Raw genomic sequence first — 15,687 nt, 5'->3', positions numbered from 1 at the left:
TTATGTACCTCGTTCCCCATTCCGGATTTGACCTCTACTACATTTTCTTATTATGTCCTTGCCTGCCGATTCTGTCCCTGTTCTGCAATTCCTGGTTTGACCCTGCCGGACTACTACTCTCTCGGACAGCTGCATTTCACAGGTAGTGATCTCCAGAGCCCTGTATTATTCCAAATTCCTGTTTAGGGGTTAAAGGGTTTCAGGGTTTTGGGGGTCCTGCTTGGTGAGTGGCTTCCCTCTAGCCTGTCCTTTACAGCCCGTCTAAATCTGTGGATCCAGGCAGGCGTAACAAGAGATTTGACGAGCTCTGAAAAGTGAAAAATTGTGAGATGTCTTGCAGAGGGATGCAGCAGTCTTGAAATTGCCAAACTTTTGAAGTGTAATCACCGAACAATCAAGCGTTTCATGGCAAATAGCCAACAGGGTCGCAAGAAGCGTGTTGGGCAAAAAAGGCGCAAAACAACTGCCCATGAATTGAGGAAAATCAAGTGTGAAGCTGCCAAGATGCCATTTGCCACCAGTTTGGCCATATTTCTGAGCTGCAACATTTATGCAGTATCAAAAAGCACAAGGTGTGCCATACTCAGGGACATGGCCAAGGTAAGGAAGACTGAAAAACGGCCACCTTTGAACAAGAAACATAAGATAATACGTCAAGACTGGGCCAAGAAATATCTTAAGACTGCTTTTTCAAAGGTTTTATGGACTGATGAAATGAGAGTGACTCTTGATGGGCTAGATGAATAGGCCAGAGGCTGGATCAGCAAGGTGGAGGTGGGGTACTGGTATGGGCTGGTATCATCAAAGATGAACTTGTGGGACCTTTTTTGTTGAAGATGGAGTGAAGCTCAACTCCCAGACCTACTGCCAGTTTCTGGAAGACAACTTCTTCAAGCAGTGGTACAGGAAGAACATTTTTTTTCTATGTGCGGCCCATACACCCAGCCAAGTTTCAGACCCATGATATACTGTATGAATATTGTTTAGTGTGAATGCTTCCTCAACATTTCAATGTAAAAGTCAATTTCAATGTTGATCACTTTGTATAAAATAATCTGAATTTGCCAATTTGTCCTGCTAGAATATATACAGTTAGGTCCAGAAATATTTGGACAGTGACACAATTTTCGCGAGTTGGGCTCTGCATGCCACCACATTGGATTTGAAATGAAATCTCTACAACAGAATTCAAGTGCAGATTGTAACGTTTAATTTGAAGGTTTGAACAAAAATATCTGATAGAAATTGTAGGAATTGTACACATTTCTTTACAAACACTCCACATTTTAGGAGGTCTAAAGTAATTGGACAAATAAACCAAACCCAAACAAAATATTTTTATTTTCAATATTTTGTTGCGAATCCTTTGGAGGCAATCACTGCCTTAAGTCTGGAACCCATGGACATCACCAAACGCTGGGTTTCCTCCTTCTTAATGCTTTGCCAGGCCTTTACAGCCGCAGCCTTCAGGTCTTGCTTGTTTGTGGGTCTTTCCGTCTTAAGTCTGGATTTGAGCAAGTGAAATGCATGCTCAATTGGGTTAAGATCTGGTGATTGACTTGGCCATTGCAGAATGTTCCACTTTTTTGCACTCATGAACTCCTGGGTAGCTTTGGCTGTATGCTTGGGGTCATTGTCCATCTGTACTATGAAGCGCCGTCCGATCAACTTTGCGGCATTTGGCTGAATCTGGGCTGAAAGTATATCCCGGTACACTTCAGAATTCATCCGGCTACTCTTGTCTGCTGTTATGTCATCAATAAACACAAGTGACCCAGTGCCATTGAAAGCCATGCATGCCCATGCCATCACGTTGCCTCCACCATGTTTTACAGAGGATGTGGCGTGCCTTGGATCATGTGCCGTTCCCTTTCTTCTCCAAACTTTATTCTTCCCATCAATCTGGTACAGCTTGATCTTTGTCTCATCTGTCCATAGAATACTTTTCCAGAACTGAGCTGGCTTCATGAGGTGTTTTTCAGCAAATTTAACTCTGGCCTGTCTATTTTTGGAATTGATGAATGGTTTGCATCTAGATGTGAACCCTTTGTATTTACTTTCATGGAGTCTTCTCTTTACTGTTGACTTAGAGACAGATACACCTACTTCACTGAGAGTGTTCTGGACTTCAGTTGATGTTGTGAACAGGTTCTTCTTCACCAAAGAAAGTATGCGGCGATCATCCACCACTGTTGTCATCCGTGGACGCGCAGGCCTTTTTGAGTTCCCAAGCTCACCAGTCAATTCCTTTTTTCTCAGAATGTACCCGACTATTGATTTTGCTACTCCAAGCATGTCTGCTATCTCTCTGATGGATTTTTTCTTTTTTTTTCAGCCTCAGGATGTTCTGCTTCACCTCACTTGAGAGTTCCTTAGACCGCATGTTGTCTGGTCACAGCAACAGCTTCCAAATGCAAAACCACACACCTGTAATCAACCCCAGACTTTTTAACTACTTCATTGATTACAGGTTAACGAGGGAGACGCCTTCAGAGTTAATTGCAGCCCTTAGAGTCCCTTGTCCAATTACTTTTGGTCCCTTGAAAAAGAGAAGGCTATGCATTACAGAGCTATGATTCTTAAACCCTTTCTCCGATTTGGATGTGTAAACTCTCATATTGCAGCTGGGAGTGTGCACTTTCAGCCCATATTATATATATAATTGTATTTCTGAACATGTTTTTGTAAACAGCTAAAATAACAAAACTTGTGTCACTGTCCAAATATTTCTGGACCTAACTGTATATAGTGTTCTCTGTACTACCCCCACAGCAAACAGCAAGAGAATTAAAGGTAACCTGTCACTTTGTACACGCAGACCGATTTGTGGACGACATGACATAGAGAGGGAGAAGCTGAACAGAATGATATATAGGTTTGTTGGGAAAGATTAATTATACCTTGTTTTCATGCATTGAAATCCCTGGTATTCATATGTATATGAGTCCAGTGGGTGGTCCTACTAATGACTGACAGCTATCTCTGGGTGCATGAGTCCAGTAGGCAGTCCTACTTAGTGATTGACAGTCTGCCATGGATAACTGTGCATGCAAACACCAGGAATTTTAAAGAAGATAATGAAAGTATTACTGAAACTGTATATCAATCTGATCAGCTCCTCCTGCTCTGTAACACTCACCTGTAGATCAGGTACCATCTTCAAAGGTTTACTTTAAGGATTGGTATGTTATTCAAAATCAAGCCAATCTTTTTACATTGAGAAAATAGTTGTTTACCTATTTTGGTCACACAAGCTATATTGGAGGCTTCTAATTCACAATATGAAAGGAATAAAAATTATTTTAAGGTAGTTGAACTGTATAAAACAGGAAAGGGATACAAAACGATATCCAAGGAATTGATAATGCCAGTCAGCAGTGTTCAAACTGTGATTAACAAATGGAAAATCAGGGGCTCTGTAAAAACCAAACCACGATCAAGTAGACCAACGAAAATTTCCACCACAACTGCCAGGAAAATTGTTTGAGATGCAAAGAAAAACCCACAAATAACATCAGCTGAAATACAAGACTCACTGAAAACTAGCAGTGTGGCTGTTTCAAGATGCACAATAAAGAGGCACTTGAAGAAAAATGGGCTGCATGGTCTAGTTACCAGAAGAAAGCCATTACTGCACAAATGTCACAAAGTATCTCGCCTATAATATGCCAAACAGCACAGAGACAAGCCTCCAAACTTCTGGAACAAGGTAAATTTTAGTGATGAGACCAAAATCGAACTTTTTGACCACAACCATAAACGTAACATTTGTAAATGTGTCAACAAGACCTATGATGAAAGGAACACCATTCCTACTGTAAAGCATGGAGGTGGACTGCTGCTGATGTGGGGATGTGGGAGCTACAAAGGCACAGGAAACGTGGTTGAAGTTGAAGGAAAGATGAATGCAGCACGTTATCAGCAAATACTGGAGGTACATTTGCACTCATCAGCCTGGAAGCTGTGGATGGGACGTACTTGGACATTCCAGCATGACAACAATGACAACAATCCAAAACACAAAGCCAAGTCTACCTGTCATTGGCTACACTAGAACAAAGTGAAGGTTCCGGAGTGGCCATCTCAGTCTTCTAACTTCAATATCATTGAGCCACTCTGGGGAGAACTCAAGCACGCAGTTCATACAAGAAAGCCTAGGAAATTACAGGAACTGGAGGCTTTTTGCCAGGAAGAATGGGTGGCTTTACCATCTGAGAAAATAAAGATCCTCATCCACAACTACCAAAAAAGACTTCAAGCTGTCATTAATGTAAGAAAGGGCAATACATGGTATAAAGAACTGGGGTATGTGAACTTTTGATCAGTGTCATTTGGATGTTTCTGGTTGTCATTTTGATTTATAAAGAGAAAACACAATAGCTTAACAATATATGGCTTCACCCAACCACTAACCATGAGTGGAAAAAAATATTTTGTGTTATCATTCACATTCCCTGAAAAAAAGGCCGAGAAAGCAAAAAAATCTACTGAGGTATGTAAACGTTTGAGAACAACTGTGTGTATATATATATATATATATATATATATATACACATATATATATATAGATATATATATATATATACATATATATATATATATATATACATATATATATATATAAACATATATATATATACACATATATATATATATATATATATATATATATATATATAAAGTAAAGACCAAAGGTTTTGACACACTTTCTCATTCAAAGACTTTTCTTTATTTTCATGACTCTGAAAATTGTAGATTCACTTGAAGGCATCAAAACTATGAATTAACACATGTGGAATGAAATACTTAACAAAAAAGTGTGAAACTGAAAATATGTCTTATATTCTAGGTTCTTCAAAGTAGCCACCTTTTGCCTTGATTACTGCTTTGCACACTCTTGGCATTCTCTTGATTAGGTTCAAGAGGTAGTCACCGGAAATTGTTTTCACTTCATAGGTGTGCCCTGTCAAGTTTAATAAGTGGGATTTCATACCTTATAAATAGGGTTGGGACCATCAGTTGTGTTGTGCAGAAGTCTGGTGGATATGTGACGCCCTGGACTAGCCAGGTAGTCACATCCATAACACCATACACACCCCCTTCCCTAGACAGTTACAACAGTCAGACAAAAATCCTTGTTGCCTCCCTCCAGGGTCTGATGTCCACACCAGGTGGGGTGGAGCCAGGTGGTTGGCCCCACCCACCAAGGAGTTCACAGGCCTGGAGGCGGGACAAACAGACAGATGAGTTTAGGAGGTGAAAGTGAGAGGAGTAAAACGTCTGCGTGTGCCTGGGTAGGAGCCCAGGCACTGACAGAAAGGTTGGCAGACAGTGGTGGCCGTCTGCAGGAGTTAGCGTATCTCTGCGGAACCGTAGGACCGGGGTTGGGTGGTGGCCCACCGGTACCGAACCAGGGAGCAGAGTGAGGCTAAGCACACAGGCAGGGCCATCGGACTCCGACCAGGCTTGGAGCCACCAACAATAGTCAAATCCGAGTGTGACAGGAACCCCAGGGGTTTCCCAACAACCAAGACCCGACAGAAGGCAACAGTCCACACCGTGAGGATATACAGCCACCGCCACAGGCTAGAGATCCAAGGGCCAGCGCCTGCGGGCAAAACGGGCTCCTACGGCACCTATACGCCGGGGAGCGGACCACCGGTGGGCAACTACAGGAGTCAGAACATTCTAACAGGTGCAGGGAAAGACAGCCACCATCAGCCGTCCGGGGAGAGCACAACAACACTGCAGCCGGCTGCGTGACCCATTAATCCGGCCGTTTGGTTTACCAGAGACTCTGTTGTTGATTGTCTGAGTGAGTACACCGGAGCCGTCCGGCACCACGCCGCGCTGTCCCTGCAACCCTGCACCCCCAGCCATCCAGCCTCCCCATTACACCACCGGGCCCCGGGATCACCAACCCCTACCCACGGAGGGGACAACATCCTAGCTGCTCCCTACCATCTCTCCCGGGATCCCCGTCACCAGCAGCGGTGTTGCCCTCATCACCACGTCCCGTGGGTGGCGTCACAAACTCTCTCCCCAAACCAACCATCCCCTTTCACTCACAGGTGAGGAGCACTGCTCGAGTCCCCGGGTCCGGCCCACCGCTCGACCCACCGAGCAGCAGCAGCAGAAGCCCCGCACCCGAGCGTGGCGAGCGCATCCCCTCCGCTGGCGACAGATACACAGCTGATAGTCCTACTGAATAGACTGTAAAGGTGGCTTTACACGCTACGAGATCGCTAAAGCGATCTCATTGGGGTCACAGAATTTGTGATTCACATCCGCCCGCTTTAGCGATGTCGTTGCGTGTGACACCTATTAGCGATTTTGAATCATTGCAAAAATGTTCAAAATCGCTAATCGGTGACATGCCCCCCTCTTCCCAAATATCATTGCTGCTGCAGTAACGATGTTGTTCATCGTTCCTGCGGCAGCACACATCGCCATGTTTGACACCGCAGGAACGAGGAACCAGTCCTTACCTACGTCCCGCCAGCAATGAGGAAGGAAGGAGGTGGGCGGGATGTTTGTACCGCTCAGCTCCGCCCCTCCGCTTTGATTGGGTGGCCACTTACTGATGTCGCTGTGATGTTGAACGAACCGCCCCCTTAGAAAGTAGGCGGTTCGCCGGTCACAGCGACGTCGCAGAGCAGGTATGTGCGTGTGACGCTGCCGTAGCGATAATGTTCACTACGGCAGTGATCACCACATATCGGCCGTACGATGGGGGCGGGTGCTATCACGCTCGACATCGCTAGCATCGGCTAGCAATGTCACAGCGTGTAAAGCGGCCTTTAGAATATGTATTATGGCAAGAACAAAGCAGCTAAGAAAAGAAAAACGAGTGGCCATCATTACTTTAAGAAATGAAGGTCAGTCAGTCCAAAAAATTGGGAAAACTTTTAAAGTGTCCCCAAATGCAGTGGCAAAAACCATCAACCGCTACAAAGAAACTGGCTCACATGAGGGCCGCCCCAGGAAAGGAAGACAAAGAGTCACCTCTGCTGCGGAGGATAAGTTTATCCGAGTCACCAGCCTCAGAAATAGCAGGTTAAAAGCAGCTCAGATTAGAGACCAAGTCAATGTCACACAGAGTTGTAGCAACAGACACATCTCTAGAACAACTGTTAAGAGGAGACTTTGTGCAGCAGGCCTTCATGGTAAAATAGCTGCTAGGAAATCACTGCTAAGGACAGGCAACAAGCAGAAGAGACTTGTTTGGGATAAAGAACACAAGGAATTGACATTAGACCAGTGGAAATCTGTGTTTGGTGTGATGAGTCCAAATTTGAGATCTTTGGATCCAACCACCATGTTTTTGTGCGACGCAGAGAAGGTGAACGGATAGACTCTACATGCCTGGTTCCCACCGTGAAATATGGAGGAGGAGGTGGGATAGTGTGGGGGTGCTTTGCTGGTGACACTGTTGGGGATTTATTCAAAATTGAAGGCATACTGAACCAGCATGGCTACTACAGCATCTTGCAGCGGCATGCTATTCCATCCGATTTACGTTTAGTTGGACTATCATTTATTTTTCAACAGGACAATGACCCCAAACACACCTCCAGGCTGTGTAAGGGATATTTGATTAAGAAGGAGAGTGATGGGGTGCTACGCCAGATGACCTGGCCTCCACAGTCACCAGACCTGAACCCAATCGAGATGGTTTGGGGTGAGCTGGACCGCAGAGTGAAGGCAAAAGGGCCAACAAGTGGTAAGCATCTCAGGGAACTCCTTCAAGGTTGTTGGAAGACCATTTCCGGTGACTACCTCTTGAAGCTCATCAAGAGAATGCCAAGAGTGTGCAAAGCAGTAATCAAAGAAAAAGGTGGTTACTTTGAAGAACCTAGACTATAAGACATATTTTCAGTTGTTTCACACTTTTTTGTTACGTATTTCATTCCACATGTATTAATTCATAGTTTTGATGTCTTCAATGTGAATCTACAATTTTCAGAGTCATGAAAATAAAAATCTGCCAAGTTGTTATTTATGAACCTAAAGTAACCCTATAGTATTTATGTAATGATTTTTATTTTATTCCATCATTACCTTACAGTTTTTACAAGGTTTCTTTTTCTTTTTTTAAGTTTAATACATGTGTCATGGCTTGGAGTCTGGCTGCTACTTATCCCACCAATCACAATCACTGGGGTATGCATAAGCACTGCTCCATTGAATTTGATGGGAGTGACAGATTTGCTTTTTTGGACAATGCATTGTTTTTGTCGTTCAGTTATCAAAAAGGAAAAGAGTGCTATTAAAACTACAAGCCACGATACAATATTACTACATCAATATACTCATATTTATTCATATTTTAATTTTTTGCCTAAATCTGTAAGTTTGTGAATCAAGTATGATTTCTCATTAACTAGAAATACAGTATGTTACAATTCGTTTTTCCTAGTTTGATTTATTACATTATTTTTGCATTGATCCTGGTAATATAGGAAGTGTCTTTCTTCTTTTTGTAGGTTGTATATGAGTAATATGTTCTACCCTGGCTCTGCTAGAAACTGGTTCAAATTAGAATCAGTAATGATCATTCCGAATGATGATATGATGAGGAATGCTTCATTTAGGACAACATATGCCTCAACCCCTGCAGAGTACTCCTTCCATTGTCAGCAAGTTGGGACGAGCTCTTTGCACGGCGAGAGACTAGTTGCTACCAATAATGAGGCAAAAAACTGGGAAATATTCTTTTCTGAGTTGCAGGTGAGTACATGCTTAATAATCCAAAGCAACCAAAGCACAGCATGAGCATATTTTCTACAACTTATTTATCCTTCATAGATACGTGTGACCACGTACAGTATAACATTTACTAACTTCTTCCTTGTTCATCATGACAATGCATTTCTAACTGCAGTTACTAGCTGCTTATCAATATTTATTGAATCCTCGAGTAAAAACAGCTCTACAAGTGAAAAATGGAAAACTAAACAGTAAATCATACATCTACATGGGACATATTAACAATAATGATGCCAAAGCATGGACGCTAGATCAGTTCATGTGCATTACATAAAAAATGCACAAAAATTTATACAGTTAAGCCACATGTTTTGCAGAACATTTTGAGAACCGTACATAATTGGTTACATTTTACCAATCTCGATATGCAATCTTTTTCGTAGCCCACACATTTTTAATATTGATTAAAGGCTTTGAAAGTTACAGGAATCATGCAGGAATGGAAGAAAATCTTCCATTGTTGTAACAAATAGGCAAATTAGGTTCTGTCAAATGTTATTATATATTATAAGCTATAGTTTAACACTGCATGCAATTTTCTAAGGCAACTGACATATTTTCTAATGCAAACTTGTATTGTGATTAATTTAACACATTAAAGGGAATCTGTCAGCAGTTTTATGCGCTGTAAACTGAGGACAGCATGCTGTAAGAGTTTAAAAAGAAAATTACAACTGTGCTTCTCTTATCAGTGTGTGTGCTATTGTTTATGTAAACTAATTGCTTTATTACCCTGTGATTACCATTACAGGACTGCAAACTAATTTGCAGGTCAGTCAGACACGCCCATTGCTGTGATTGACACCTCACAGTCAATGTAAAATCTCTATTGAGAGCCTGGTGTGGGTGGGACAGCTATCTCAGCTCTCCTGTTTTCCTGAATCTAAATTCTTTGATTGTTTCAGAACAAATTCAGCCAGTAATCTATGTGGTACACTATTGGATTCAGAATCTCCTTGCCTACATTATGTTGCTGTCATATGAGGTAGCAAAAACCTGCTGAGAGATTCCTTTTAATGTTCTATATAGCTCCTGCAAAAATGTCACCTATAAAGGCCGCTTTACACACAACGACATCGCTAACAAGATATCGTTGGGGTTACGGAATTTGTAACGCACATCTGGCCTCGTTAGCAACGTCGTTGCGTGTGACACCTACGAGCAACCGCTAATGAACAAAACTACTCACCTAATCGTTGATCATTGACACGTCGTTCATTTTCAAAATATCGTTACTGGTGCTGGACGCAGGTTGTTCGTTGTTCCTGAGGCAGCACACATCGCTACATGTGACACCCAGGGAACGACGAACAACAGCATTCCTGCGTCCTCCTGCAACAAGGTGGGCGTGTCGTTAATGCGGCTAGTCTCCACCCCTCCGAATCTATTGGTGGGCTGCTGTGTGACATCACTGTGACGGCGCAGGAACCTCCCCCTTAAAAAAGAGGTTGTTCGCCGCCAACAGCGACGTCGTTAGAAAGGTAAGTGTGACGCGTCCTAGCAATATTGTGCGCCACAGGCAGCGATTTGCCCGTGACGCACAAACGAAGGGGGCGGGTGCTGTCGCTAGCGATAACGCTAGCAATGTCGCTGCGTGTAAAGCAGCCTTAAGGGCTATTTCATTACAGCATATCCAAAAGATATTATAAATGTCTAATAGGCAAGATTCCCTCTCTTAGATTCTTAGCAAAATATTGTATTCACCCCTATTCTGTCAACAAAGGAAGCCATAAACAGAAGGAGAGTAAATGAAGAGATAGTCATGCATGTATGGCTTTTTCTATAGATGTCTTTTGGAGCTTCCCTGATACACAGAAAGGCTAACTTAGGCTGTAATCAAATAGTTTTGCCACTATGTTCAGTGCCTCCTTTGGGGCTTATATCCGAACCTTGTACAGGATTTGGCCGTGTGCGCCAAGGGAGCCATGGTAATGATGTAGACAAAGTCACAGTATGCTGTATTGTGCAGCATCTTCGGCAGTATACACCTATTGGAGGAGGACAAGGTGCAGTTGAACTTGTCTTGCTGCCTACCTCCAATAGGTGTGTATACTGTAACGCCGTCTGCATTATTATAGTCAATGGACCTGTTTGTGCACATCCCAAATCTCGTTTTATGGGGGTGTGGATGTTAGCAAAGACAGAGCCACTGAACATAGTGGCAAACACTGTTTGAACCCAGCCTTATGAGAAGCACCCATATAGGTCCCACATTGAACCTCCTTTGGTCTTCAGCACCACAGCAATTCAACATGACACAGATTCCACTAGGTGTTAGATTTGTTTGGAATACTCATGCAGACAGAATAGATACTTGCAGATGCTAAAAATAGATAATGGTATTGATATGCTCTGAACAGTCCATTCTACCTTGTGCCACAAATGCTCCTAAGGATAAAATCTGGGTATTGTAAAGGCCAAGGAATCAAGGAAAACTCACTTTTATGTTTCTCCAATCAATCCATGTGTATAGGACTTTTAGCTTTGTGCATTGTCATGTTGAACATGTCCTTCTGCCATAAGGTAAACAGCTGCCCTGATAGATTAACTGTAGGAAAGGATTATTGTCAAAGTGCTCATTCACATGCATCAGAGGACCTCAGGAGTGCCAAGAAAACATGTCCCACACTATTACTACACATGTATCCGTCTGGACTGTGGACACCTGACCGGAAGGGTTCATTAATTCATACTGCCTGTGCCAAATTCTGACCATGTCGTCAGCATGATATAGCAGTAATCTCAACACTATTGCACAAAAAAACATGAGGTTTTAATGTTTTTGATATAATAGTCTAACTTTGATGACTATGCTCCATTTTAAGATTGCTCACATCTCTCAATTTATCCATTTTATTACGGATTTACACTAAAACTGATCAACAGTAAACATGAACTTAATTTTATGCTGTAGCACAAGATAATGTTTCATTTCCATTCAGCAAAGCTCTGATTAAGAATGGGCTGGTGTCATTACTAAAGTGCCCATTGTGTATATACAGTGAATCATCTGTAGATAGTTCTGCTATGTATAAGATTTTATCATTTGAATCACTAAAATGAAATAAAAAACGTAAAATAAGACAAAAGAAAAACAAGGTGTCAGGAAAAGATCTAAAATCAGATTACAATTACAACACATCACATATAAGCCTATGTACTCTTAGATATCAATCTAGATATCAATAGTATCTCCTTGCTACTCACAATAAAATTGATTGTGTAGACTATACAATATGTCCTTGACAGCTATTTTATTCTGGACTAGTGTAAGTTAATATGCTTTAGCTGTATTACTCCTGATTTGACATTGTGACATTACAAGAATATTATGTTTTATGTAAATAAAACTTAAAGAAGTATTCCCATCCTAGACACAATGTGTCCTACCTCATGACCTGATGGGCATACACCTGAAAAACAGGTCCTCCATCTATTAAACGAGATGTGATCGCCCATCCTACAGATTTGTCATAAATGTCTGAGATGGGACATTTATTTTTTGGCTAAAAATAAGTTCTGCAATTAGCCACAAGTTTGCAGGAAGATGAAAGAAGATGTGTTTCACCATGCTGTGACCGAGTAGATGTATAGTTCCATTTTTTTTGTTTTGTTTTTTAAGCAAGCTGGTTCAGCAGTTTTTGTGGGGCTACTATAAAATGGAACTATTTGCAACAGAGGTCCCCAACCTTTCTGATCTTGAAAGCCACATTTATATCTGAAAAAGGGTCGGGAGTCACATTCAGAGGGTCACGAGCCACATCCAGAGTAGTGATATCTAGAGCCCCCACTAGTGGTATTTTGACAGCCAAAGCTTTTCCACAGAAATCACACTGAGGCAGTATACCAATTTCCAGGGGTTCCTACCATACCCCCCTTTCAGATCTCCTCTTCTATGTCAGGCTACTCACAAAAGTCATCATCTGGAGACCAGCTCTTCATAGCTGTTTGCTAGATCAGGTGCTAATGCACCAAGGTACGAGCCACACATGATGGACCTGCAAGCTACATATGGCTCCTGAGCCACAGATTGGGGACCCCTGCTCTACAACTATGTAAAAGTGATTCAAGAAAAGTCTCATTGTAAATTGATGTTAACTAAAATATTTATTTATTTTTATTTTCCTGAACTGTAAAAAAGATTTCTAATAATATTATTAGGCTTATAAACAGAATATTTCAATATTAATGATTATACTTACCTCCCATATCAATGCAGTTCCACCGGTGCTTTAGGCTCCCAGTGCCACGGCTCACCTGGGGTTGTAATGACACGCGAGCCCCGAGTCTAATCAAGACCAGCTTCCTTCTCCTCACCTTCAGACCAAACGAGTTAATCAACAGGAAGTGAGTGCAACGGCTGATCATTTGGTCCAAAGGTGAGAAGCCAGAAGCCAGCACTGATTGGACACAGGGCTCGCGTGACATCACAAACCGAGGTGAGCTCCGGCACCACTGGAAAGGCAATGATATGGAGGCGAGTCTTTACTATTTTACGAGGGGGAAACTTGAAATCAAAAACAGTTGTCCTAGTAGTGAACAACCCCTTTAGTAAGCTAACATTTACTGTCTTCTTGTGCTCACTTATCACTTTTGTTATACATACTGGGACAGACTCCACAACAATGTGGCAAAAGCTTGCCTTCACTACATATGGATCTGTATTTGATACTGGATTTCTAATTAGAACAAATTCACTTTATTTAATCTACAAATAATTTTCCAGTTTAATAACACGTTTTCTGAATATTTATACTGCAGATTCAAGGATTCAACATCAAGAACAACCAATTCTCATATGCAAGTGACTGCACATCTTTCTTCACTGCTGGAATCTGGATGGGACTTGTGTCCTCTATTATCCTTTTGTGGATTTTGTCTTATGGAATTTTTATGATTATGCAGCTAACAACAAATGATAAATTTGATGACCCTAAAAGCCAGCAACTGTCTGTTCCTCAAGGAGAATAGAAAAACAGACTTGAAGATAGAAGTTTAATAAGTATTTCAAGTTCCTCCTATATTCTTTGAAAAGTCATACTTAATGGGATTGACAGCTTCCATGTGTAGAGGGACAACAAAGAGCCCTTAACCCTCAGTTAGTTGCATCATAATACTTACACTATTAGGCTATGTGTCCATTGTAGAATGTACCTGCGGATTTTTCTGCATGAAAATCCGCGACTTTCGCGGCAAATCCGCACCCGCGGATTTGCCGCGGATTTACCGCGGATTTTGATGCAGATTTTTTTTTTTTTCACCATTCTATACCCAAAATCCGCACCAAATCTGCAACAAACAATTGACATGCTGCAGATTTTTCCGGATCAAAATCCGCGGCAAATCCGCAGCGGAAAAATCCGCAGCATGGACACAGCATTTCCAAAATGCCATTGAAATGGCTTGGAAGTGCCGCTGCTGCAGATTTTCGGGAAATCCGCAGCAAATCCGCCGCAAAATCCGCGGTAAATCCGCAGCGTGGGCACATAGCCTTAGTTGTGTGGGGTGCATAGGTCCCCAATTTTCATATAGAAAAATATTCAATATCGTTTAAAGAATAATTTTTACTTTATTTAGAAACTTAAGATATACCCAATAGATAATATAACATTTTCAGTAATCAATAAAATGTAATCATCTACTTATGTACTATGGAAAAAAACACAAATAATTATTTGGCACAAGAATCACATATCTTCTAATGATGCTCATTGAACATAAATTTCTAGGAAGATACTGAAATAGACAGTTACCTACCTTCTATACTTACTGAAATATGACAGAAAGAAACTTGCTTGGGACCCAATGCACCCCACCTGACTAATAAAAGGTTTTAAAAAAAAAAAAAACAAGCTAAGACTAGAACACTTTTTTTGTCTCTATTGTAATAAGTTAAAATGCAAATAATGGAGCAATATGCAATATTTCATATAGAGCATTGTTTACTATTTATCTTCCTTTTTCATAAAATCATTCTGTCTAATGGTATTGCTATCTAAATTGCATTTACAATTGTATGCATTAAAGATAATTCATGCCTTTTCTTGTACTCTGTTCATCATGACCTCTTAGATAATACAGTTAATTTAAAGCACAAATAGGTGATTTAACAATGTTGCGTAACTGCTTGCTGAATGGCGTCAACATGTACTCATGTATAGGAACCAAAGTCATGTCTCTCTTGGAACTTATGCGGTAATTTTATAAAATAGATATGCTGTTATTTTCTATATTTCCAACCTGTATCACAAAAATAAAAAAAACTATGAAAACATGACAAAGAGAGAAGTAACTTGGGATATAGTTAATAGAGAATAGCAGGAAAGTTTTGCTTATTGTGAAAACCATCTGTCATTATTGTCAGAATGTAGCAGATTTTGTTTGTTTTGCCTAAACTCAGCCTTAACAGTCACTTCTTTAAAGCGTAACTATCATTATAATTTTTATTTCCTAAATCAATAGTAGACATGAAAATAAGCAGCTTTGTAATATATCTTATCAAATCTGCTTCTTTCTCAGCCAGAATTGATCAGTCATTATAAAAAATCTGTATTCAGTGAAGACTTTCCCATTACTGAGATAGGAGATGGTTGTTGGTACTGATGATATTCTATGATGACAGGAGGAGGGAGACGCTAGACAGAGGGGGTATCTAGAGGCAGAGGGAGGAGCTAGAGGCAGAAGGAAGAGCTAGAGGCAGAAGGAGGAACTAGAGGCAGAGGGAGGAGCTAGAGGCAGAAGGAAGAGCTAGAGGCAGAAGGAGGATCTAGAGGCAGAGGGAGGAGCTAGAGGCAGAAGGAAGAGCTAGAGGCAGAGGGACGAGCTAGACGCAGAAAGGGGAGCTAGATGCAAAGGGAGGAGCAAGAGGCAGAAGGAAGAGCTAGAGGCAGAGGGAGAAGCTAGAGGTAGAGGGAAGAG

At 41.4% G+C, this 15,687-nt stretch overlaps 1 protein-coding gene across 1 annotated transcript in view; it reads left to right on the top strand.

Annotated features, from left to right (window-relative positions):
- The window catches only part of LOC142303578 (V-type proton ATPase subunit S1-like), a 171,286-nt gene extending 156,249 nt beyond the window's left edge, over positions 1-15,037 (top strand). Inside the window, exons 9-10 of the mRNA XM_075345077.1 lie at positions 8,487-8,730; positions 13,531-15,037. Of these exons, the coding sequence (XP_075201192.1) occupies positions 8,487-8,730; positions 13,531-13,740 (454 nt within the window). The 3' untranslated portion in view covers positions 13,741-15,037. The remainder of the gene's footprint in view (positions 1-8,486; positions 8,731-13,530) is intronic.
- Positions 15,038-15,687: the final 650 nt, after the last annotated feature.

This window comes from Anomaloglossus baeobatrachus, chromosome 4 (assembly GCF_048569485.1).
Source record: "Anomaloglossus baeobatrachus isolate aAnoBae1 chromosome 4, aAnoBae1.hap1, whole genome shotgun sequence".
Taxonomy (NCBI): Eukaryota; Metazoa; Chordata; class Amphibia; order Anura; family Aromobatidae; genus Anomaloglossus; species Anomaloglossus baeobatrachus.
This window is presented reverse-complemented; position numbering and strand designations above follow the sequence as displayed.